The sequence below is a fragment of the Drosophila bipectinata genome, chromosome XR, assembly GCF_030179905.1.
Source record: "Drosophila bipectinata strain 14024-0381.07 chromosome XR, DbipHiC1v2, whole genome shotgun sequence".
In the NCBI taxonomy this organism is placed as follows: Eukaryota; Metazoa; Arthropoda; class Insecta; order Diptera; family Drosophilidae; genus Drosophila; species Drosophila bipectinata.
Genome location: NC_091735.1, coordinates 23,716,998 through 23,739,921, shown reverse-complemented (window position 1 = coordinate 23,739,921; position 22,924 = coordinate 23,716,998). Strand labels below are relative to the sequence as shown.

General features: G+C 34.9%; 2 protein-coding genes across 2 annotated transcripts in view; both read left to right on the top strand.

Moving 5' to 3' along the window:
• The window catches only part of LOC138925655 (uncharacterized), a 42,848-nt gene extending 27,713 nt beyond the window's left edge, over window positions 1–15,135 (top strand). Inside the window, exons 3-4 of the mRNA XM_070276528.1 lie at window positions 13,437–13,635; window positions 14,881–15,135. Of these exons, the coding sequence (XP_070132629.1) occupies window positions 13,437–13,635; window positions 14,881–15,135 (454 nt within the window). The remainder of the gene's footprint in view (window positions 1–13,436; window positions 13,636–14,880) is intronic.
• LOC108134029 (uncharacterized) lies at window positions 3,592–4,323 on the top strand. The gene has a single exon (XM_017254180.2). The coding sequence runs from the start codon at window positions 3,592–3,594 to the stop codon at window positions 4,321–4,323; it is 732 nt and encodes a 243-aa protein (XP_017109669.2).
• Window positions 15,136–22,924: the final 7,789 nt, after the last annotated feature.

Below are 22,924 nucleotides of genomic sequence, written 5' to 3'. Positions count from 1 at the left end.
TGCGGCGATGATGGTGATGGTGGGTGAGGAAAAACTTTGGCTCTGGAAAATTCTATTGCCAAACGCATTTTGCACTTCAATTGCACGTGAAAATGAAAATGAAGTGAAGTGCGGGGATTTGGGTTGAGTTTTTGGGGCGCCGAAAATTCGCCGAAAATACTGAAAAATTCAAGCCTGTTAATATGCGTAAGTGTGTCGGGCAGGTGATGATGCACTAAGAGAATAATTATAAAAAAAAAATTATTAAAATTTGTAAAAAACAGTTTTAAATGACTAATTTTTATCTTAATTTGTGTTTAATTTTTTTTTTTTTTGTAAATTAAAACTTAAAGTGAGAAAATCTGTTTCAAAAATATAAGATATTTTTTTGAAAACTTTAAACTGGGAAATATTTAAGTTTTTTCATTTAATTAAAACTTTTATTTAATAAAAAAAAAAAAAGAACAATTGGTAAAAAAAAAAATGCATTAGTTTGTTATTTTAGAGATCATTTGATTTTAAAACTTGTGAAAACATAGTATTAGGAATATTAGGTTTAAAAACTATTTCAAAAAAATGTTCAAAAAATGGAAAACTAGTGAAGGTTATTAAAAAAATAATTTTTTTTATTCCTGTTTGCTTGAAAAGAGCCTTTAAACCTTAGATTTCTTAGAAATTAGATCTACTAGACATCTTTTCTTTAAAATATGTCTTTAAAAATTAATTATAACCCTTCTTAAGAATATATCTTCAAGTGCATTTAGTTTCCTTGCGGTGTCATTTGAAGAATCCTGGCGTGAAGTTGTTCCTGCTTTTGGTCCTTTTTTCCTTTTTTTATTTTCTTACCACCCCCTCCAGGTGTCTGGCGTTGTCATTGATATGGCATTCTGCTTCCTCTTTCCGCCCACCCATGGGTATATCTCCTTCTTCTTATTTTTACCTTCCATACCGCCCGGCGCCCAACTCTTTGGCCTCCACCTTCTTGGGTCGTTGTCGTTTTGTCGCCTGTTGTTAATTGTCATTGCGTCGCTTTAAGCCGCTCAGTGGCAGGAGCCGCGGGAAATAAAAGAGGGGACCCCCGGGGGGGTGGAGGGGCACGAACGGATAAAGTGCGGCAAGAAGAAGACAAAGCAAGTCTATCAGCCATACTCTAGAAAAGGTCATCCAAAATTTGACACAAGGCTTTCCAGGACGTGTCTTCAAATGACATATTTATAGAATTAGAATAGAGTTGTCATCCCCATTTTTTTTTTTTTAGATAAATAATGTTTTCTTAAAACTCTATAAGATTTAGGGTGTACTGCTCTAGTGTATCCCTAACTTCGTTGGGGGCATTTTTCGATGTTGTTGTTATTGTTGTTGTTGTCGTCGCTGTTGCTGTTTTCACGCGCGGTTAGCGCCTGTAATTGCATTGCCAAGTAAACGACGAACCGCGAACAGTGAGCGACATTCGTATGTGTCCCTGGGTACAGTGGCTTAGTTTTGAATTAAAACTGATAAAAAATATATAGTTTAATTTTTTTTTTTTATAAAATTCGTATGAACATTTTAGGCCGCTTACTTACAAGGCAAACTTTTTGAAGGAAAATAATATAAAATTTAGAAACAAAAATAACAACATTTTGAAAAACAAAGTCCAAAATGAAAGGCTCAATGGACTTTTGATAAAATTTAAAAAAAGGCAAAGAAGTGTGAAGTACTGGAACCCAATTTTAAATGTTTTTTTCTGTAAAAAGCCTTTTTTTTATAAAATCTAAAAAATAATACATTTTACCTAAACAACAACGATTAAAACTCAAATATTATAAAAAAAAATAAAAAAGAAAATTGTAACCTAGTTTTTTATTTTATTTTTTACATAAAGGCACTTTTGAAAAACTTTTTTTTTATCGTTTTGGACTAGAAATAAAAGTTCGCTTTAATAATAAATATTTTGTTTAATAATAAAAAAAAGTAACTAGGTAATAAAAAAGAAAAAAACTTAATTTTTGCAAAAAATGTGTACAAATCTTTACAATCACTATTAAAATGGTAAAAATAATAAAGCAACATATTTGGAAGCTAAAATGAGAAAACTTCAAAATTAGGCTATACAAAAATTACCTATATTTTTTTTTAGAAGATTTTTAAAAAACAAAATAAAACAATAAGTTTTTAAAAAATCAAAATAAAAAAATAGAAAACGATTTAAAAAAAAAAAATTCTTAAAATTCAAAATTTTAATTTTCAAAATGACCCACTGTGCCCTGCGTGTGTGCGTGCGTTCGAGTGTGTGTGTGTGCGTTGGCGTTGGCGTAAGTGAAATTTATTTCAACAGCCCCGCCAGGCATTCAGCCCCAAAACTGTCGGTTGGCCAACTTAGGCGAAAAATTGAGAAGCAAGAAAGCAGGAGCAGCGGCAACGGCAATAGAACCGCCAACCAAATGAAACGACTATACGAGAGTCGTTCCCCACTTACCCTCTCCCTGCCGTAATTCCCCAAGCTATCCAAGCCACCGGGGAGCGCCACTGTTGCCGTGATGGCGGGCACACTGGCGCCAAAGTGATGGAATCCATTGCGAATGCACAATCTCACAGCGGTTGATCTTAAAAAGCAAAGAAGAAAAGGGCTAAAATGGGGGTGTGGATGGGGCTTGTCTTGCGAAATGCACTATAGCGGTTTCCAGGGGGGTTAACATGTATTTCTTTTTATAGAAATTTAACTAAAGGATCAGAGACTTTTAAGGGTTAAAGGAAGAAGGTTTTTAAGTTGAAAGTTTTAAGTGCTTTTGTTGCCATATTGTTCTTAATTATTAAAAAAAAGATGGTAATGGAGGCTTTGATAAGATTATTTGGATTTTCTCGGATTATTTTATAAGCTTTAATCGAAAATATATATTTTTAAAAAATTATTAGATATTATTCGAAAATATCTCTTAAAAAATACAAAAATTATGACTAAAACTTCTATGAATTTGTTTAAAAATTATTCAAAAAGTATAAGAAAGAATACTGAGAATACTGAGTCTATAAAGCCCCAAAGCCAAAAATGTTCATAAGTTGTTTTAAAATATGCTATGAAAAGAGTACCCGGGTATCATATATTTTAGACTTCATAAATCCTATTTTTTCTCAATAATAGATTTTTAATATCATCAGCGACTATTATGGCCTATATTCTGCATTTTTCGACCTGTTTCTTGGTTTCTGTTGCTGATTTTAAATTTAAATTAAAAAACCTTCCAAAAAGCTTCCAAAACCTATTCTTCTTCAATCTTTTTTTTACATTTTCGACTCTGACCGAGCACTTGAGGTTTACGATCTGTGGCAAAAAGCAAACAATGGCCTACAAGTGCGGCCACTTCTCGACACGCTTAACACATTACGTGGAGGAACAAAAAAAATAATATAAAGATATCCAGCCTGAGGGCCAAAAAGTGCGAAAGGCTTTCTCTTAAAGATTGCCAGAAATTCTAATTTTTTTCATCCATGAATGATAAAAGAAAGCGTCGAGTTTCTTCTATCCGTTGAATATGTCTTTAATTTTGCAATTTCCGTCAACTCATTGTTGGCTATAAAACTGGCCAAGTTTGGCCCAAAATCGAACAGTGAAGTGCAGAGCGTCAGTGCGAAATGAAATACAACGCTATTTTTGTGTTCATCGGCCTGGTGATGGGCCAGTGTTTGGCCGAAAAGGATGCCAAGGTTGTGCCGGAAAAGGATCAGACCCGATTGGCTGGAATTTACGTCAAAGACGGCAATGAGAATGGCCAACTGAGATTCTTGGCCTCCGGCCTCACCAGCAGCAGTAGCAGCTCCAGCTCCAACACTGGCCTTAACTCGGCCCTGAATCAGTACATTACCAATAAACAGGATATGCTGGAGCAGTTGCGTCCTTCTTCGAGTTCCTCTGCGGGAACGGGAACGGTTACTGGAACTGGAACTGGAACAACAACCACCTCTGGCACTGGGACCTCCACTGGTGGTGGTATCGTCACCACCACCGCCGATGGTGCCATCTACGTGAACTTGGGCAACTCGGGATCATCCTCGTCGTCGTCCTCGTCGTCATCCTCCTCCGCCAACCAAGCGGCCATCAACCAAGTGATCTATGGATCCTCACCGATAGCTTCCCTCTTGCCGCAAATCGTGGGCCAGGCGGCTAGCTCCACACGGATTCGTCCCGGCCAGGTTAACAGGCGACGGGTGGTGGCCAATCGTGGTGGCGGCAACCGGAGGCGTCGGGTCAACAAGAGGCGTGGCAGCATCAACAACAACAACATCCGTCGTCGTCGGCGTCGCGGCAACAAGAAGGGCAAGAACAAGAAGGCCCAAGTGATGGTTGTTCGTCCCAATCGCGGTTGAAAACGCGTTTCACCCACTTTTCTCCTCCCTCCCCCTACCATTTCCCTATTTCCTCCCTAACTTTTAAGCGAAATTGTAATTTTTTTTTTTTTTCAAAAACCAAGACAAGCAATTTTTTTTTTATAAACGATTATTATTATTATTAGTATGCGAGAAGGCAACTTAATTTATTTATTTAAATAATTGAAAGCAATTACACTGTGCAACAAGGAATGTTTTTTTGTGAAGGGTTTTTGGGGGGGAAACTTTAGATTCTTCGGTCTTTTTTTTTTTTTTTTTTTTTTTTTTTTAGAAATCTTTCTTAGAAAAATCTCTCTCTTTTTAGATCTTTTTTTTAGAAATCTAAATTATTATTTGGGTTTCTTTGGTAAGAGATTGAAATTTAAGTAAGAAATCTTAAAGAGGGTTTTAGGTTAGAAAAATTAGGGCTCTTGAAGTGTGACCTTGTTCTCTTGTTCATTTTTGATGTATACAAATAATATTTATCTATAGAATATTCTCAAAGACACCTAGGGGTTTAGTAACTACTATTCTTTAAGCTTTTTGAACCAAAACGATTTTTAAAGTTACCAAAAGTCTATAGAAAGATGTGACCAGACTTAATTTAAGGCAGATATCCAAAAGGGAAACTAAAAAAGCCTTTTCTAAGAGACCCGTTTAAGAAACTAGTAATATTTTTAATCCTCAACCTCAAATGGCCTTCAAGACTTGCATCTCTTGTCTCTAATGTGACCACTAAAGCACTATCGATTAATTGAAATTAGCAGCCTGTTAATCGATTTTCAATCGAGCCCTTTAAATCTTTATTCAAAACTGAAATTGAAATGAACTCCTCAGCTGACTGGCTGACTGCCTGGCGGGGCGGCGAGAAACCTCAAATTTGTGCTGGCCAGTGCCTGGGCCGTGGCTCTAATTTATGGGCCAACTGGTGTTCATGTTCAGGGCCCAGTGACTGGGGCCCCCGTTTGGCTGTTTGGCTGGCCCCTGGTGAGCCCCTGGTCAAGTGCAAGACAAACGGTCTCCGGTCTCTGGTCTCTGGTCTGCATGCGGCGGTCAATGTCTTGATAAATGTCTGCCCGACTGGCGCCAAGAGAGAGTTGTGCGCTTGTTGTGCCTGCACCTTTCTATCCACCACCACTACTCTACCTCTACCTCTATATAGTCCTCTATATATATATGTAGCACCGTTTCGCGCCCCCTAAATCACCGTCACGTGTCCTGGCTGTGCATTATGTGCTCATGACTGTAATGAGCCTGTAAGTGGACCTAATCAGTGTCATAATAATAGAAATTAATCACTGCAAGGCCGGTCGTGCTTTGGTCTTGTCGGGTGGCATAGTGGCATAGTGGTAGTGGGAGTGGGTGGGTACTTGGGTCTAGAATAGTGGGTGGGTGGCTACCACCTGCAGTTTGCAAAAGTCAAAAAGGTGGACAAGCCATCCTGTTGGGCGGTTTTGTGCAGAGCTTTGGCGCGCATACTTTGTAAATGTTTTGTAATGATTTGATTTGAAATTCATTTGAATTATTGCTTGCTTCCGGTTTCCGTTGCCTTCGAAATACTTTCCTGTTGCCTTGTTGCCTTCCTCCTCCAGCGCCCCCCTCCCCCCTCTAGCAGCAACAGCAGGAGGTCCTGGGCAAGGACTCTATGATGTACGGATAGAACTTCTGGCCTACACTTGGCGTCTCTTTGGCTCTCGGGGGAGTTTATTAAGTACTAGCTGGAATACACTTGGAGAAAATTATCCTAAATTTTTTTTTTTTAGGAAGAAGAAGAAATTTATTTGAAGGTTTTGGAAATAATAAAAAAAAAACCTTTAAAAAATTATTTTTTATTTTTAAAAGAAAGATATTTAAAAAGAAAAACATTTTTTTACTAAAACTTATTCCCGAAAAAACTAAAATAAAATTTACTTTTATTATTTTTATTATTTTATTTTAAATTTTAATATTTATTATTTTTTAATTTTTGTATTCAAAATAAGGAAATTTAAATTCTTAAAATAGAGATTCTTTCTAAAATTCTTAAAATAAAAAATATAATATAAATATCTTTTAAGAAGTGAATATTTCGCTGAATATTATTTTTTAAAATTAAATAATACACGTGTTTTTAACATTTTAATTATTACTTAATATATAAGTGATATTTTAAGGCCTAATATTATTAATTTTTTTATTTTTTTTTTCGAAAGAAAGTCCTAAACATCTATTTTCTTTAGAAACCATTTTTCAAATCACATAAGAATTTCTCCAAGTGTATTTGCATAGGCGCTGCTTTTTATTAGTATGTGTCTGTGTATGTGTGTGTGTGTGTAGATGTATGGGTGTGAGTGTGCGGAACTTTGTTAATATGCAAGTGAATGAACATTTCCGGTTCGGACAAAACGTGCCATGTGCTGGGAGGCCAGAAGCCCAAACCAAAACCCCAAACCTAGAACTGAAACTGAAACTGAACCAAGGTCCTGGCCAAGTCCGCGAAACCTTTAGAAACAGGGTAAGAGGGGTAAGGGTAAGGGTGTATGAAATCCGGTGGACGTTAAAGGTGGATGGATAGGAGAAGAGCAAGAGGGAGATTCTGGCTCACACAGCCCAAGGACATGTTTCTGGCCAAAAAGTTCACATCACCATGTTGCTATTTGCCCTTGGAACCATTCGTTGGATATTCGTTGGATACATTTCGCTGCCCTATGATGCTTAAATATCCTTTGGGAATAAAGAGTCCTTGCGGTTTTTAATAAAAAAATATTTATTAATATATATAAACATATGTAAATAAAATATATATATATCTTAAGAAGGATTTTTAAAAATATTCTTAAGCCTTCATTTCTTTTAAAAAAGTCTCTTGGGCTTGTTAGTTTCAAGACTTGATATTGATGGAAACATTTCCTCCAAAAAACTTTTCTTCAAATATTTTATTAAATATTATTATAATAGTTAATATTTCTTTAAAAAAATAGTATTATTTAAAGTTATTAAATCTTAGTTTCTTTTTAAAATATTTTTATAAATTAATATCCCATCCAATATCTAAATAAATTTAACATTTTATAGAGTATTCAATGCTATCTTAAACCCAAGTTCGACTCTGCTCGTTCGTTATTTCTGTTTTTTTTTTTCGTTATTTTTTTTTTTTATTATTTCTTTGACCAGTTCTTTGGCTTCGCTCATGTGTAATTTTCAATTAAAATGATTTGAGTAGACAACTTTGAACGCTTCTGGCTGTGACTCTGCCAGGCTGACTCTGCCACTGACTCCTCTCGGACTCTTATTCCGATTTTGATTCCGATTCTGATTCACATTCAGATTTCAGATTCCGATTCGTGTTCGTAGTCCGGAAAAGGAAGGAAGGAAGGAATGGGGGACAGTAGTGTGTATGGGACTTGCTTTTGGCCACAAATACTTTTTTTTTTTTTTTTGACCAGAAATCATAAATCATGCAACGAACCAAAGACAGGGGGGACACCGCATTGGAAATCGACAGAGAGAGAGAGAGAGGAGACAGGACTAAAGAAAACCAGAAGGCATAGCCATTCACAAAAATAAATATATATATGTCTATATCCTATATGTGTAAGCTTGTTGTGTCGACTAAGTGGGCCACAAGTTTCGTTTCACTTTTGAAATAGTTGCAAAGTGGAAAAGTTTGCCGCACTTGCCACCAAAGGGGGGTGGGGGATAAAAAAAAAAAATGTTGGCATCTTCTCTCTTTTGGGTATTTGGCATGCAGAGTGTCCACGTCTGTGGTCAGGAAAGGGCATAATTGCGGAGCATCCTTTCCAGCCGAAAGGAAAACATGCTAACGGGACATCGGAAGTAGGAAGGCAGCCAGCAGGCCAGCCATCCCCCAAGGAGGAGGCTGGAGAAGATGAGTGCGTGAGTCACGTGCCAGGAAGTCGGTGTCCGATGGCATTTCTTGCCCCCCCCCTAATCGTGACACGTCTGCAGTTGACAATTATGTTCTGGAAGGAAAACCAAAGACAAATTATGAATTTGGCTGGTTTCTGGTTTCATTTTTAAATCTTAAATATAAGAGGTTTTTTTTTAATATCTTAAAAATATTTTTTTAATATTATTTATTTAAGTAACTTGGGAGGTTAAATGGGAGTTAAATACTCATATTTTCTAAGATAGTAGGAGGCTTTCTAAGTAGTTAGATAATATTTATAACAAATAGAACCGATAAACTATCGTTTCTCTATGTATATCGATGTATATATCGTAGGAATTTAATTAATTTAATTTTTCAAGAATTTGAAACATAGTTTGGGTTAATTATTATTCTATTTAGAGCTCAATCACAAAGCTATATATTATAAACAATTTTTACTCAATTTTAAATATTTTTAAAACCATAAAATCAAACTATCGTTTACTATCATAGTAACATAACCTCAAAAAAAACTACCATAACCTCTAACTCTCTAAAATGTTGCCAAAAAAAAAAAATATTATATTCATTTTGTAATTCTCTTTAAAATAACAATTTTTTATTATTATACTAATTATAAACTATCGTTTTGTTGTAAATCACGCTACCATCTCTCACCTACCAGTACAAAAAAAAATCACTCTTTTGGTCATTTATTTCGGGGCCAAGTGTCAATGCAGCAAATGCCCAAGAACCGATGAAATTCTGCGGCTACAAAGCCTTTGCTTCTCCCCTTGTTCTTCTCTCTCGGTCAGTATATCTGGAATTCTTCTCGAGGTTTTTGATTTTATTTTATTTATTTTTTTTTTTTTTTTTGCGTCCATCTGTTACGACCATTGTGGCTTAGGTTCTTTTTTTTTTTTACCCCCGCACTCTATTGGATTTTTGTTGTGGAATTTCTTGTATTCCGTTGGCTTTTAATTGCCATGACGTGTTTGTTCTTTCAGTTTTTTTTTTTTATTTCTTCGTTTTTTATTTGTGCTTTGGCCACTTGACGTTTGATTTAGTTAGTACTTTTGGCCAGTTTCGGACGCTTTCGGTTTACAAGACCAATTGTAAGCCAATTTTCGGAGTAGATGTGGTGGCTGGTGGGTGGAAGGGGACGACCTTGTCATGGCCGTTTGCTTGACTTGTTCTTGTTGTTATCACTTTATTTATTTAATTTTTATTTTTTTAAAGTTTTTGTTTTTTTTTTTGGCACACTTGTCAAGTGGTTTGTTGTGTGGTTGTTCACGGTTATTTGTTTTTCTTTTTTTTTCTGATTTTTTGGTCATTATATTTTTTTTTTTCTATCGTTTGCTATGGTTTTTACTTTAGACTGACACATTACCGCTGATTGATTGATAAATGATTCGGCGAATTAATTAAAGCGGCACCAACTGCGATAAAAAGTGCACACTTGAAGCCAAAAACAGATCATTCAAGATTTTGATAAATGTTGCTCCAAAAAAACTCAAGGCAGAGATGGAGATAGTGGAATAAAATGTCAGGCCAGATTTAAATCTAGAATGCGTTAGAGGTATCCCGCTTAGGAATCGGATAAGAAATGGCTGAGATATAGCCATGGACCTGGGCCATATATGAAAATCACCAATAAAACCTCAAAAACACAGAATATTTATTAAATACTTTAATAAAATACTGATTAAAGGCCCCCCTCTCCCCAAAAAATGCAACTGTGTGACATTTGACATATAAATGATAGAATATCCTTTGTGATTTCTAACCACAAAGCTATCGAACTCGTGAGAGGAAAAGTAAGCAGTGGGGAGCCATGATAAATTCATAAATCCTTGTGCTTTTCGATATGAAAATTAATTGATTGATTCAAAGAGCTTTCCTACTAATTGCAGGTCATTGTAATAGATACAAGAAAAAAAGAATATAGAAGAAAAAAAATATAATAATAATGAAGGAATTGCAATCAAACCAATTTGCCTGCCCAAAACCCCACCCCCAACTCACTACTAGAGCCACCCACAAAGTTCAATTCCAGGCACTGGTCGCTTCTCCTCCCCTTTTTCGCACGCCCCCTGGAAGTCTTGATTTGGCTTTGATGGATGATTGAAATTTTGCAGAGCGCGTACAAAACTTCAAGTACAGTTAATTAGGCTCAATCAATGTACAAGGGGTGGAGGGGAGTAGGGGGAGAGCCACGCTGGGTGGCAAGGACATGACAGGAACTTGACTCATGGAGGTGGGGAGGTGAGAATGAAGCAAATAATTAAATCTAATTAATTTGCAGCTGTCAAAGGGAAACACAGAAAGAAAGAGATATATATATATATAGAGAGAGAGAGAGAGAGAGAGAGAGAGAGAGAGAGAGAGAAAGGGTGTGAAAAATGGGAAAAATTAGTCGAGGGTTAACAACACCTCATCGATTTGTAGCCCCGTCATCTCACTTTCTTTCCAGCCGCCCCCTCAGCATTGCACTTTTCCGGCATAAAAGTCAATTTGCCAAAAATTTGTTGGCCACAAAAAAACAACAACAACAACCAAAAACAACAACAAAAAGTAGAGAAAAAAAAAATGCGTTGTAATGATCCCTTTTTTTTTTTTTTGGCTGGCAGCACCCTTATTCAATTAAGGGTTAAGCCAAAGGGTTGGTAAGAGGGGGGCTGCTCCTTGCCTGTCTTAGACGTGACATAAATCAGCGTTTTAAGTATATATATAGTTTATATATATATTATTTCCCTCCGATGTTGGTGGTGCGACCTGTCAACGGCAACTTTGTTGCCTGAAAGGAGCCAAGGGGATGCAACTGATTAGGAGGTAATTGGGGAAAGCTAGGGAAAGTGGTTATAGGACTAAAAGATACCCTAGTTTATAAAGAAACTTAATATTTCAAGACTTAAGAGGATATTATATTATTTTCATTATTTAATTTATTTTCCTCTCTTAAAATCATTTAATGAATTAAGTTTCTAAATAATAAACTTATTTATTTCCTCAAGAGAGTATCTCTAAAATCCCCAAAAGTGCTAAACTTTTCAAGCAAATAAGCAAAAAAAAAAGGAGAAAAAGAGTAGAAATGTTTAGAAGAAAGAAAGAACTTGAGGCAAAACACTTGAACATCTAAATCAAATTAATCCCAAGAAAAGACTTGCTAGCTCACTCGGTAGATGCCTTTTTCAGGCACTGAAAGAAAATATTAGTAGGGAAAGAATATTTTAAAAGTTGAAAACTCTTTCAGTTTTAGTCAAAGAGTTTTTTAGTTTTTTATTTAAACAATTTTATAAGGAAGCAAATATATATAATTTATTCCCTGATAAACTAGGATTTGAGAAAAAAATTTAAATATAAGCTACTGCTACTGAATAAAAATTTGAAGCCAAAAAATGTTGTTGAAAATAAGAATAAGAGAATAATAAAAACTAATAAATTAAAATACTAAATTACATGAAAAGTTACAGAAAAGTGTAGTAAAAATATAAGCTATTTAATCAGTAGCTTCTATTGCTCCCGAATAGTAAGATAAAGCCTAGAAAGATGCAATAAAAATAATTGAAAAAAAAATTATCAATTTAATCCTAAAAATAAAAAAAAAGAAATAATAACTACAAAAATTGTTAGTTGTTTATTCAAAAATTAAAACATTTAGGGAATAAGTAAGCTTGTTAAACTTTTCATTTAATTATTTTTAAATTTATTATTTTTACTATTTAATTAAATTAATTATAAAACTTCGCTTATTCCTCTCAGTGCACTTTTGACCCACTCTGCCTCTAGTTAGCCTTCTTCTTCCACTCGACTCTTCAGCCAGGTTTCCCCTCTGCTTCTCCCCTGCCAGCCCAAGACCAAGACCAAGACCAGGACCAAGACCTCCCCAAGCCCATCCCAACCCAGTTGGTCTTTTGGCAGGCGTAGTTTTTGTGCTTCACTTTGCTTTCGGGCTCAAGTGCGAACTTGTTAAATTTACGCAAGGATCTCCTAGTCCTGGCACACGCATACTCAATTAGGAATGAAGGGGGGAGAGGGAGAGCCGGCGGTGGGGTCTTAGCCAGGATTAGGAATGGGCCGAAAACCCCATAGAGAAGGGAGGGCTGAGTTGGCGGAGAAGCTCTGCCAGTGTAGCTCAGTTACGCAAACAAGCAAATCAAAAAACCATTTGACGCACTTTCATCATCAGCAAGAACAATGGGGGCGGAGGTTGAAGGTTGTTGGATGGTGGGTGGAGGGCGTGGCACCTGCTGTTGCTGACACATTCGAAACTGCCAATAAGTCGAATCTCTTCTCCCCCCCTTTTTCCACAAATCCTTTTTTTTTCTCTTTTTCTTTGGGAAAAAAAAAAACAACACTTTTCCTTAGCAAGCAAGAAATGTAAAACAACAACAATAACGAATTGCATTTGTGGCTAAGAAGGGGAGGGGGGCTAGGGGGATTGGGTATTTTGCACATTTTTCGGGGGGATTTATTTTGCAACACAGCCCCCCCCTTTTTCGACGTCCTGGCACTTCACTTTAATGAGCGCTTAAGTTGGGGCCATGCTTCTTGCATAAAGTTTTGGTTGGAGAAGAGACTCTTGGCTTAAAAGTAAATAAAAAAAATTTATATTTTTATCATTAAAAGTAAAAGATTTAAATTTTAAATCTAAATGTAATAGAACATTTTTTTAAACAAAATTTTTCATAAATATGTCACTGATATAGTAAAAAAAATGTTTAACGATAAACTATCGATAACAAAAAGTGAAACAAAGTTTTTCTTAGTGAAAAAAATTATGAAAACTAAAATTACAATTTAGTTATTAAATTGTAATTTATTACTTAGGACTTAACAATTCCTTATTAAGAAAAACATAAACTATACAGTGTTATATATTATAATTGGTTTAAAAAAAAATTAAAACGTCCAAATTATTTTAAAAAAATCGATTGGATCGATATTAATCGAACTTAGACACACATATATATCTAATATTCCCTACTTCCAATACTCAAGGTCCAATCATTTAATTCTATAATTATTTTCTTAATTACTATCTTAAAGATACCATCAAAAACTCGATATATTTATTGCTTGCTGTCATCGCAATTATCGGTTGAATATATCTCCTTTGCCTATTTTTTTCGCCACTGACTTTTGCTTGCTTGCAAACATTTTTTCGGTCCTTTCTTTTTTTGTTTCTTTTTATTTTTATTTTTGTTTTATGTTTTTCCTTATTTTTGTGTATTTTTTTTAGTGGGTCAAGTGCTGCTTTTGATGCTGACGTTGCCAACGCTTTTATTCCTCTTCTTCGGGCTGATGCTGCCTTCTCCTTTGGATGCTTGGATGCTGGGATGCTCTCCTTTTTTGGAGTAGGAATTAAATATCAAGTGTGTGCCAGAGTGACCAGCACATGTGCTGCCGCATCCCCTTGTCGGCAACGGCCTCATCTCTCTGTAAGGCTTTAGCTTCACAGCATCTCACCCTCTTGCTTCTACTTCCTTGCTTTTTCGGCCTTTTTTTTTTTGCATATCATCATACATGTAAAGTTTGCTTTTGCTTTTTGCCAGCTTGGTGCTTTTGCATTTTGTTGGTATTGTTGTTGTTGTTGTTGCTTGTTTGTTTGTTTGTTTGCCGGCCTCGTGTTCCTTGGGACTTTATACTTTATATCGAATTGAGGGTCTATTGGGTTCTATATTGGGTTTATATCGGTATAAAGTAGGGGTTTATGACTAAAATCTATTTAAAAAAATAATAAATAAAATAAAAAGAATCTTTATTTTCCATAGTAATTTATAAATATTTTTTTTTTTATTTTATCGATATTTTTTAAAAGAATCTTTGAGTTATAAGAAATGCTTATTTTTTATTATTAATACTACTTGAAAAAAAATAAAAATCGATAAATTTTAGTGTGACCAAAGGCTTGAATTTCCTTAAAAAAGTGACAGAAAGTAAACTCTAATTACAACACTAATTAGCCAACATTTTTAATAATAATTACTAAAAAAATTTAATACCATTTTTAATACCTTAAATAATATTTCAGTTAGTGTATCACCATAACCGACTTTGCTTCGATTTGATTTACGTTTTTTCATTCATTTTTAGCCTGGTGTTCAAAAGCCCACACATCACTTTTGGCCTCGCACTCTCACTCCTTCCACTTTCTTTCTGGCCAACTTGAAGTTCTTGTGTTTGGGTTAAGTGAAAAGTGATTGAGCAGATTTTTGTTACGAATCTTTTCGGAATTCCCAACGGGTGGTGGGGGGGGGGGACCTAATTGTTGTTGTTAGTCCAGTGTCCTGGCCCGCCCGCATATCCTTCCCACTAAACTCCTGACCTCCTGGACGTTTTTGTCTGTTTAGCCCGTTTTGCTGATAAAACAGAAAAAGCAAAGGCCTTTCGCTCTAATTTTTATTGACAGCCTGCCGATGCTCAAGATGCACACTGACCTATGATTGATGAACGCGTTACTAGTCCATCAATCAATCAATCAATCAGTTGAGGATTTTGCTAATTAACACCACAAATGCAATAATGTATTTCTTGCTTATCTGTAGACTGTAAATATTAATGAATTTTTAGTGCTTGCATTAAATCTCATTGAAAGTTTCTTTTGGCTTTTGCTGCTTCAATCATATGCCATCAATCTCAATCATCGTAATTTGAATTTGTTTCCGTTTTCGAAACACTTTTAGGGCTGCGCTTCGGATACATTCAAGAACATAACTGTAATTTCGCAATTATTGTTTGCACAATCGGCCATCATCAATCACGAAACGAACGAGGGCTCGGAACGGGGAGCAGCACATAATACATACGTATTTACATACATGCTTCGTAAATTTAGCACCTGGTACAGTTCCCTGATGATCACACTGCAAGAAACAGGGGGGTATGTGGTCTTGAATTGGGGTACAAGTTCGAAACTAGCCCGGTTTTTTTTTAAATAATTTTTTTTCAAGATTTTCTGGTTTTTTTTTTAATTTAAATAAATGGAAAAAATTATTGGGAAAGGTTTTACTTGTTGGCATTACAAAATACGGTCTTACTGATTTTTCTTTGTTTTAATAAATTATTTTAAAATATTTTAAAAAAATTTTATAAATATAAAAAAAAACAAAAGATCAAAGTTTCTAAAGTTTTCTATTGAAAATTTGAGAATTAAGCTTCCAAAAATACTAAAAATGGTAAGAAATTAAATAGTTTAAACTTTAAACGGTCTTACTAATTAAAAAAAAAAGGGTTTTTAATATTTATATTTGATTATAAATTAGTTATTATGAAATATCAAAGCTTTTCTAGTCATCTTTTAGAAATTCATAGAAATAATTTCATAAATTAAAAAAAAAAAATTCTGAAACCTTACTCTAATTGTTCGAACTTCAAGCCTTTTAATTTTAAAGTATCTATGTATATATATTTTGAAAAGTGTAACAAATTATCATTGTCGCACTTTGGCGATTTTCTCCGGAGCATAAATCAAAAGCGGAAATGAGCACGCAATGTGCATTGATGAGATTGACTTCATTAGCAGATGCTAGAGCAAACTCTGATTGTTTTTTGGTTTCAATCAAATCAACAGCAGTTGGATGTCGGGTGGTTGAATGGAAGTGGTGGTGGTGTATCGTCGCCGGGTTTGAAGAAAAACTCTGTTCCAACGCCCGAGGACAATTAGTGCGAAATGCTAATGAAAGATGGCAAGGCAAGGCAAGGATATGGGAAAGGGAAGTCGCAGCTTCAATTCTCGCAGCCCCGTACTTCATTAGGTTCTGAATCAGAATTGGAATCAGAGAGTCGGCGGGGAATTGGAACCGAAAGCAGTACCCCAGTGCCCAGCACCCAACACCCGTTGCCGTATTCCACGGTTTTTTTTTTCTTTCAATCCTCTAGACGCAGTCCTCCAGTAGCCACTCATAAATGCTGGCCCAGGGTCTAATCAGAATCAACTCATAAAGCAGATGGACAGTGGGTTGAGAGTTGAGGGAAATGCGAAAAATATTAATATTTTAATTAATATATTTTAATATTAATTTAAGGGCCTTTTAAGACTTTTAAATAAATTTTAAAAAGTTTACTATTTTGGAGAGTTTTTTAAGATAAAAAAAAGGTAAAACCCTTAAATTTTTTATTTTGGTTAAAAAATGATTGAAAATTAAAACATTTACTACAAATTAAAAAATTAAATACATTTTTTTAAGAGTTTTTATTCACAAAAAAAAGTCTGTCTAGTTAAAAATAATATTTTTGTTTAAAAGAACATTTTTTTTTTTAAATATTGGTTTGAAAAAATTCCAAGTGTATTTCTTAAATAAAGTGTATTTCCAAAAAAGATTTAATAACTCCTTACAAATTTAATATAAATTTTTTCCCACAAAAAAAAAACTTTTTTTTTAAATAAAATTTTACTTTAAAATAAACTCCTTTTTCGCTAACTTTTGAACTACTGTCTGGACTGACTGGACGAAAGGCTAATTAAGTTCCATTTTGAATTTGGAGAGCGAGCTTGGGCGCCTCTTAATGTCTTATGCTTATTGGCCTGTGGCCCCCGACATCTGCGGATATATATTCTTATATCTTAATACCCAGACCCCAGACCCCAGACCCCGGACCCCAGACCCGGTATTTATCATCGCTCCATTTATATTTCGTTCGTTTTTGGGCATTGGGTCTTCTTGGGTGTATCACTGTGTCGTTTGTCGCTTCTCGTGATAATAAAGATTTATGTCTGGGAAATATATTCCAGGAGTTGTGTTTTGCTTTATCGAACGAGTTTCGTTTTCAAAAAAAAAAAAGAAAAGATGAATGCATTTATAATTAGAGATGCAGCGCAGCTGACACTTTAATTTACAAAACTTTAAATTTAAGGTTTTGGGTTAATTGGTTACTGGGAAATCCTGCCAGAGGAAGGTAGCTTAGCCTCCGTCCTATGCATTTTTTATCCAATTTGTAGGCAAAGTTGGCAGGCAGGCGGAAAAAGAAAGTGTAATCTAATCGGGACTCTGGATGAAAGTTGCTCGTTTTCCACAGTTCCTGCAACAGTTGTAAATTATGACGCGCCCCCCGACTCTCCCTTCTTCAAACATACATACACAGGGCGAGTACTACATATGTACGTCCCTTACATCTCATATATGTATGTATATATTAGGCTCATAAAATATGGCCCAGAGCCCTTCACATAATTCACTTGGCTCACATATAGTGGGTTAGTTTTCTTCTCAGCATAGTTGTTCTTTTTTTTTTCTTCCTTCATCTTTCTGGCTTTTTTTTGTTTCAATTTTCTTTTAATTTTTTTCTTCCAAAAATTTTTATTTTCCGGAAAGAGTAGAGAGAGTGGTGGAAGTCTATGAAAAATAGTCGACAAATGATAATGTTTGGATCTACATATGGATGAGAGATCGGTGGTTCTTTTTTATGGTTATTAACTAGGAAGCAGGAAATTTGATTGATTTTGAAGGGGATTTTCTTTAGGGGGGTTTTATTAGTTTATTTAAACAATATTCATTAAAGTTTTTGTTTTAAAAAGACTAACATGGTATTCGTAGGAAGTTCAACTTATGTTCGAGACTTTTCGAGATTATAGGGCTAGGTTAGATTATAGATTATAGGGCTAGAGTATAGTGTATTGTAAAATATAGTAGTATAGACTGTGGCAGTCTTAATTCTTCCCAAACGCCTTAAAATCCAAAATACATCAAAATGTAAACCCAAAACTCATGTTTTTTTTTCGGGCATCCATCTTCATTAGGAATCATTGGTGAATTTTTGTTCCCTTGGAGATCCAAGTAGAGACCAGACCCTCTCTTATCCAAATGGGAATAAAATGTTTCAATTGTCATTCGACATTGTTTCCTAATTTTGTTTCGGTTTCTATTTCTATTTTGTATTTTGTTGGTATTGTTGGGTTGTTGGATGCAATTGCCTGCATTGCAGCAGGTCGTAAATTTATTGCAAATAAATTTATAGCACTTGCAGGCAGCGAGGAGGAGGTCATCAGGGCAGGACATGCACATCCTTCCTTTTGTGTGTCGGTGTCGGTGTCGGTGTCTGTGTCTCTACTGTATCCTTGTTGTCTGTCAGTGTTTTTTGGGTGAAACAGGATTCGGACAACAGACAATTGGCTCAAAAAATTGAGAAACCACTAAAGTTGAAGGCGAAAAATGCAACCCAGAGAATCAAGCAATTGTCGTTCTAGCTCTCCTTGTATCTTTTATGCATATTAAGTTTTCCTTGTTGTCCTTTTTAGGAGTTTTTGGAGTATTTTTTTTGTACTTTTTCGGTTTTTATACTCATCCGAATGCACCACAATTATTTCAGGCTAGTGCGATTTTTTAAAAGGGGCCCAGGGAGTGGGGTGTAAACTTGTGAACTTTACAAATTGAAATTAATTACTTCACCAGACAGGGAGACAGACGGAGAGACACACAATGTGGCATGAAATCCAAACTTGTCTTGCTTTTTTGTTCCATGAATGAAAATTCAAATAGCAGCTGCCAGAGTTGCCACAGTTCGCAAAGAGTCCTACTTCCAGTATAGTTTTCAGTTCAAGTTATCAATTGCGGTGTCAAAAGGGAAACAAGTTATTAGATATCTTCCCAGTTCTAGTTTTGTGTGTGTCTTTGGGTTTTCTTTTTGCAAAAGTTTTTGGTTTGTAATTATTTTTTCAACTTTCGAGCTTGATTTGTGGGGGGAACTCTACGATGGGAGAGATATGAAAGGCTTTATAGTTATTTTTGCTTAAGGAATATTTATATTTCTTCATATTTTTTGTCTTTTAAAGTTTATTATTTCTTTTCAAACCAAGGGCTTAAATTTCTTAACTTCTTATGGTGAGAATTCTGAGAATAATTTAATCTAGAAAAAATACTAAAAAATTACTATAAATACGCTTTAAGGGGATTTAAAAGGCTGTAATAGTTAAAGATACTATAGAGCAGACTATACCCGGTTCTTTTGCTTTAAACGTTTATAATTTCTTTTCAAGCCAAGAGCTTAAATTTATAAAAGCTTAAATAATTTAAGCCAAAAAAAATACTAAAGAAATACTTAAGAAAGGCTTTGTGACTGTAGAGCAGACTATACCCGGTACTTTTGCCTTTAAAGTTAAAGTTCTTATAGATTTCTTTGATTTATTCTTTTAGTTTTTAATATATATATATTTTTTTTAAAGGCATAAACATTATACGTTTGTTGCTAATATATTTTTTAATGTAGATTTCAATTTATATCAAAAATATATAATAATAGATGGATAGAATAGTTTAGATAGAACGAAACTAGAACTAGATTAATATTTAGAAAATAACTAGATATAGCAATATGTAATTATTATAAAAGGAATATTTATTATATTTGCTATTTCTATCTATTTATACATATTTAATTATTTTAAAAGGGGTTTTTTTACCCCTATTTCTCCAAGTGCATTCTCTAAGCCCCTTTGCCTCAGACTTGAGACTTAATCACCACATGACCTGGCATCATCGACATCATCATCGTCCTCATGGTGGAGCATCTCAGCTCCAGAGTCTCGATTCGGGGAGTGCGTGTTGCTTATCAATGGAAACTGCTGATGACAACGCTGGATGGAAAGAAAGAAAGAAAGGGCCCAAGATGGCAAAGACAAGGACAAGAGAGCAAGGATGTCGGCAGGACGAAGAAGATGCCTGTACAGGCTGGGCTGTTTATAGTTTTGCGCCAAAAGAGCAAAACTAAAAAAAACTAAAAAAAGAGCAAAACATCCTTCCTTCCCCAACCATCCCGGTCTCGAGAGCAACTAAATTAAAATTATTTCAACTCGAGTGGATAGCGAACGAGAAAGAGTCTTCAGCAAATAACGGAGCCATTAAAACCAGTTGCAAAAAGAGGGTTAAGCCAGGGGCGTTGGCAGTAGTGGGGGGAAGGGGATACATATACATATATATAGTTAAAGGAGACCAGGCATCCCTGATTTTGATTGCTGTTTTGCCAGCCGCTTGACGATGTTGTTGTCGTATCAAATTATAAATACTTATGAGCCGAGCCGAGTCGAGTCGAGCCGGGACGGGCTGGGCCCAGACAACGGCAGATGCACTGAATAATACGACCAGAAAATGAACAGAGATGCAAATAAACAGGATTCTTTTGCTTTCCCTTCGAGGGCTACACATTAAGGTCCTTGAAGACTAAGCATCGCGTAATAAACTAAATATAATGGACTTTAAATCAAGTTTATATTTGGAGGGTGTTTGCGTGGAGAACTATTTGTTTTTTAATAGGGTTTTCTTTCTTAGATTTAAGACCTTTAAAGATTTTAACATTGTAGATTAAATATTCCAATTAAAGACAGAAATTGTTAGACAGCAGGAGAGTTTATCCATTTTTGAAAGGTAAGGTCTATAATCTACTCCTAAAAAATTAAAGTAATACTCAGGGTTACAATAAAGCTTTGAATCTAAGATTTAGGCGTTTAAATTCTTGAGATTTTTAATTTTTTAATTATAAAGAAAGGCAGAAATTTTTAAAAGAAAGAAAGAAAAAGATAAGAAATCTAGGAAGAGTACCGGGTATCATATAGTCTCGAATCTATCTAGAAATGATGTCCCATTTAACTATCATAGAAACTCCATTATTTATTCTTGATTTGTATATAAATTAAGTCTTAAATAGAACTTTTTTCTTTAATTGAGCCTTTAAGTCTTTAAATATTTAAGTTAAATAATTTAAATTAAGAATTATAGCTTAAGATGAACATTTTAAAAGAGCGATTCTCGGGTAAGAAGTCTGCGAAGAGTACCGGTTATGATATACTCTGAAATCTAGTCCCAGAAATAAAAGCTCTTAAGTGAAACAAAGACTTTTCCTTTTAATTTTAAAAATTTAAAGAAAAGTATGAAGACATATTTAACAAAATACTTTTTTCATTAAAGAATTCTAAAAAATTCCTTTGAAAGCTGCACCATTCTTGAATTCTTCTCAATTATTCCTTGAATTTTAAAACAGAAGCCTTTGTGTCATATGCTTCCACCCGTACGATGTACGAATCTATCTTTTTTTTTTGTTGTTTTTCCCCACAAATTTCTTTTACAATTTCCTCTAGCTTGCTGTCTCTTTCTGGTTATCTATCCCCCTCTCTTTCCGTCTGTCTAACTGTCTGTCTTTTTTTTTCTAGGAATTGACACATTTTTTTGGGGCTTGGCTTTGCTGGTCAGAAGCTGTATTCTATTTTGCATTTGTTGCACTTTTCATTGTTATATTTTCTTTTTGACTTTTTTTTTTTAGTAGTAGAGCCGGAATAGAGCTTTTATCCTGTTTCTCTCAGTGTATGTGTGTTTTGTTTGTCAATTTCACGCTCTATTTGTGAGGTTTGCTATTTGCCTTTGCCTTTTGTTTTGTTTTGTTTGATTTGCTTTTGCCATTTGCTCCTTTCTGCCTTTAACTTTTTTTTAAAAGGTATTTTTTTTGGTATTTTTTTTTGGATTGTCCTGCCGCTTGGTCTTTGTTTTGTCTCGAATCTTTGATATTTTTGTACTTTTGACCAATTTGCGGCGCTCAATGCAAACAAACAATCTACTATCCACCCGACTGGTTGCCACACACACACACACTCACCTCTATACTAGATACAATTGTATCTGCAGCTTCCCATTTGTATCTACTAGATGGTAGAGGGGGCCAGTTAGGTGACAAATGATTGGCAGCTTTTCAATATGGCGCTAATTGAGTTTTTAATTGTTTGACTTTACACTTGTTGACTTTCTTTTTATTGTCCTTTTTTTTTTATTTGACCAGAATAGCTGAGTATCTGTGAGATACTTGGTAATCAGGGTTACAGTTTCTAATACAAATTGCAGTTTTTTTCATTTTTTAATCTAAAAATGGAATTATCTCTGAAACGAACTTCTTTTGAAAACCAATTCTTTCTCATAAAGTATCTTTCTCAGACGCATCCCTTGAAGTTGAATTTCCAGAGTGACAACTTCCAATGTCTAGACACCCGGCCACGCCTCTTTTTTACGCATTTTGTGCGGTTCCTTCAAACATAATGTCTTTTATCTTTTTTCCACTTTTTTTTATTCGTTTTTTTTCACACAAACGGAAGAAGTTGAGGTACAAGTGCAATTATGAAAATTCATTTGATTTGTGTTTATGATTTTTGTCCGTCGAGTGTGGCAGCATAAAAAAAATTAATAATAAAAAGATACAAAATATAAAAAAAGAAAAAAAATTAATTTGCAATTGCCAGACGAAAGCTTCCACAAAACGCAAATCATGCGACTAAAGATCTGAGGGAGAGTCCCCTGTTTTGGAGGCTTTTACCAACTCATTGCCTCGTAATTAGTGGAAATAACTAACCAAAAAAAAAAAAGGGTAAAGCGGTGAGGTGCGGGAAGGCGGTGGGGAGGGGGGGTGGGTTAAAAGCAGGTGAGATGCTTGAAGATTTGTGGCTTGTAATTACAATGCTCTGGGCTGGGAGGCCAGATCTCTCTCCGCGATCACACCTCTCTTCCTCTCCCGTTTTCCTTCTTTTTCAACCACCAGGTGAGATCTTGTAGGAAATGCAGGTAAAAAAAATAACAGAGAAATGGAAAATTAAAGAAAAGGGAAGAGGAATTTGTAGTACTCTTACAATTTAATTAAAAAGAAAAATCGAGATAATAAACAATATAAAAACTATATATAAAAGCTACATACTTTTATTTAAATTTCTATTAGAAAAAATTGTATGAATTCATATGAAAATTAAAATTGTTATTAAAA

Coding starts and splice junctions, on each gene's coding strand:
- LOC108134029 (XM_017254180.2), top strand. CDS start 3,592: ATGAAATACAACGCTATTTTTGTGTTCATCGGCCTGGTGATGGGCCAG.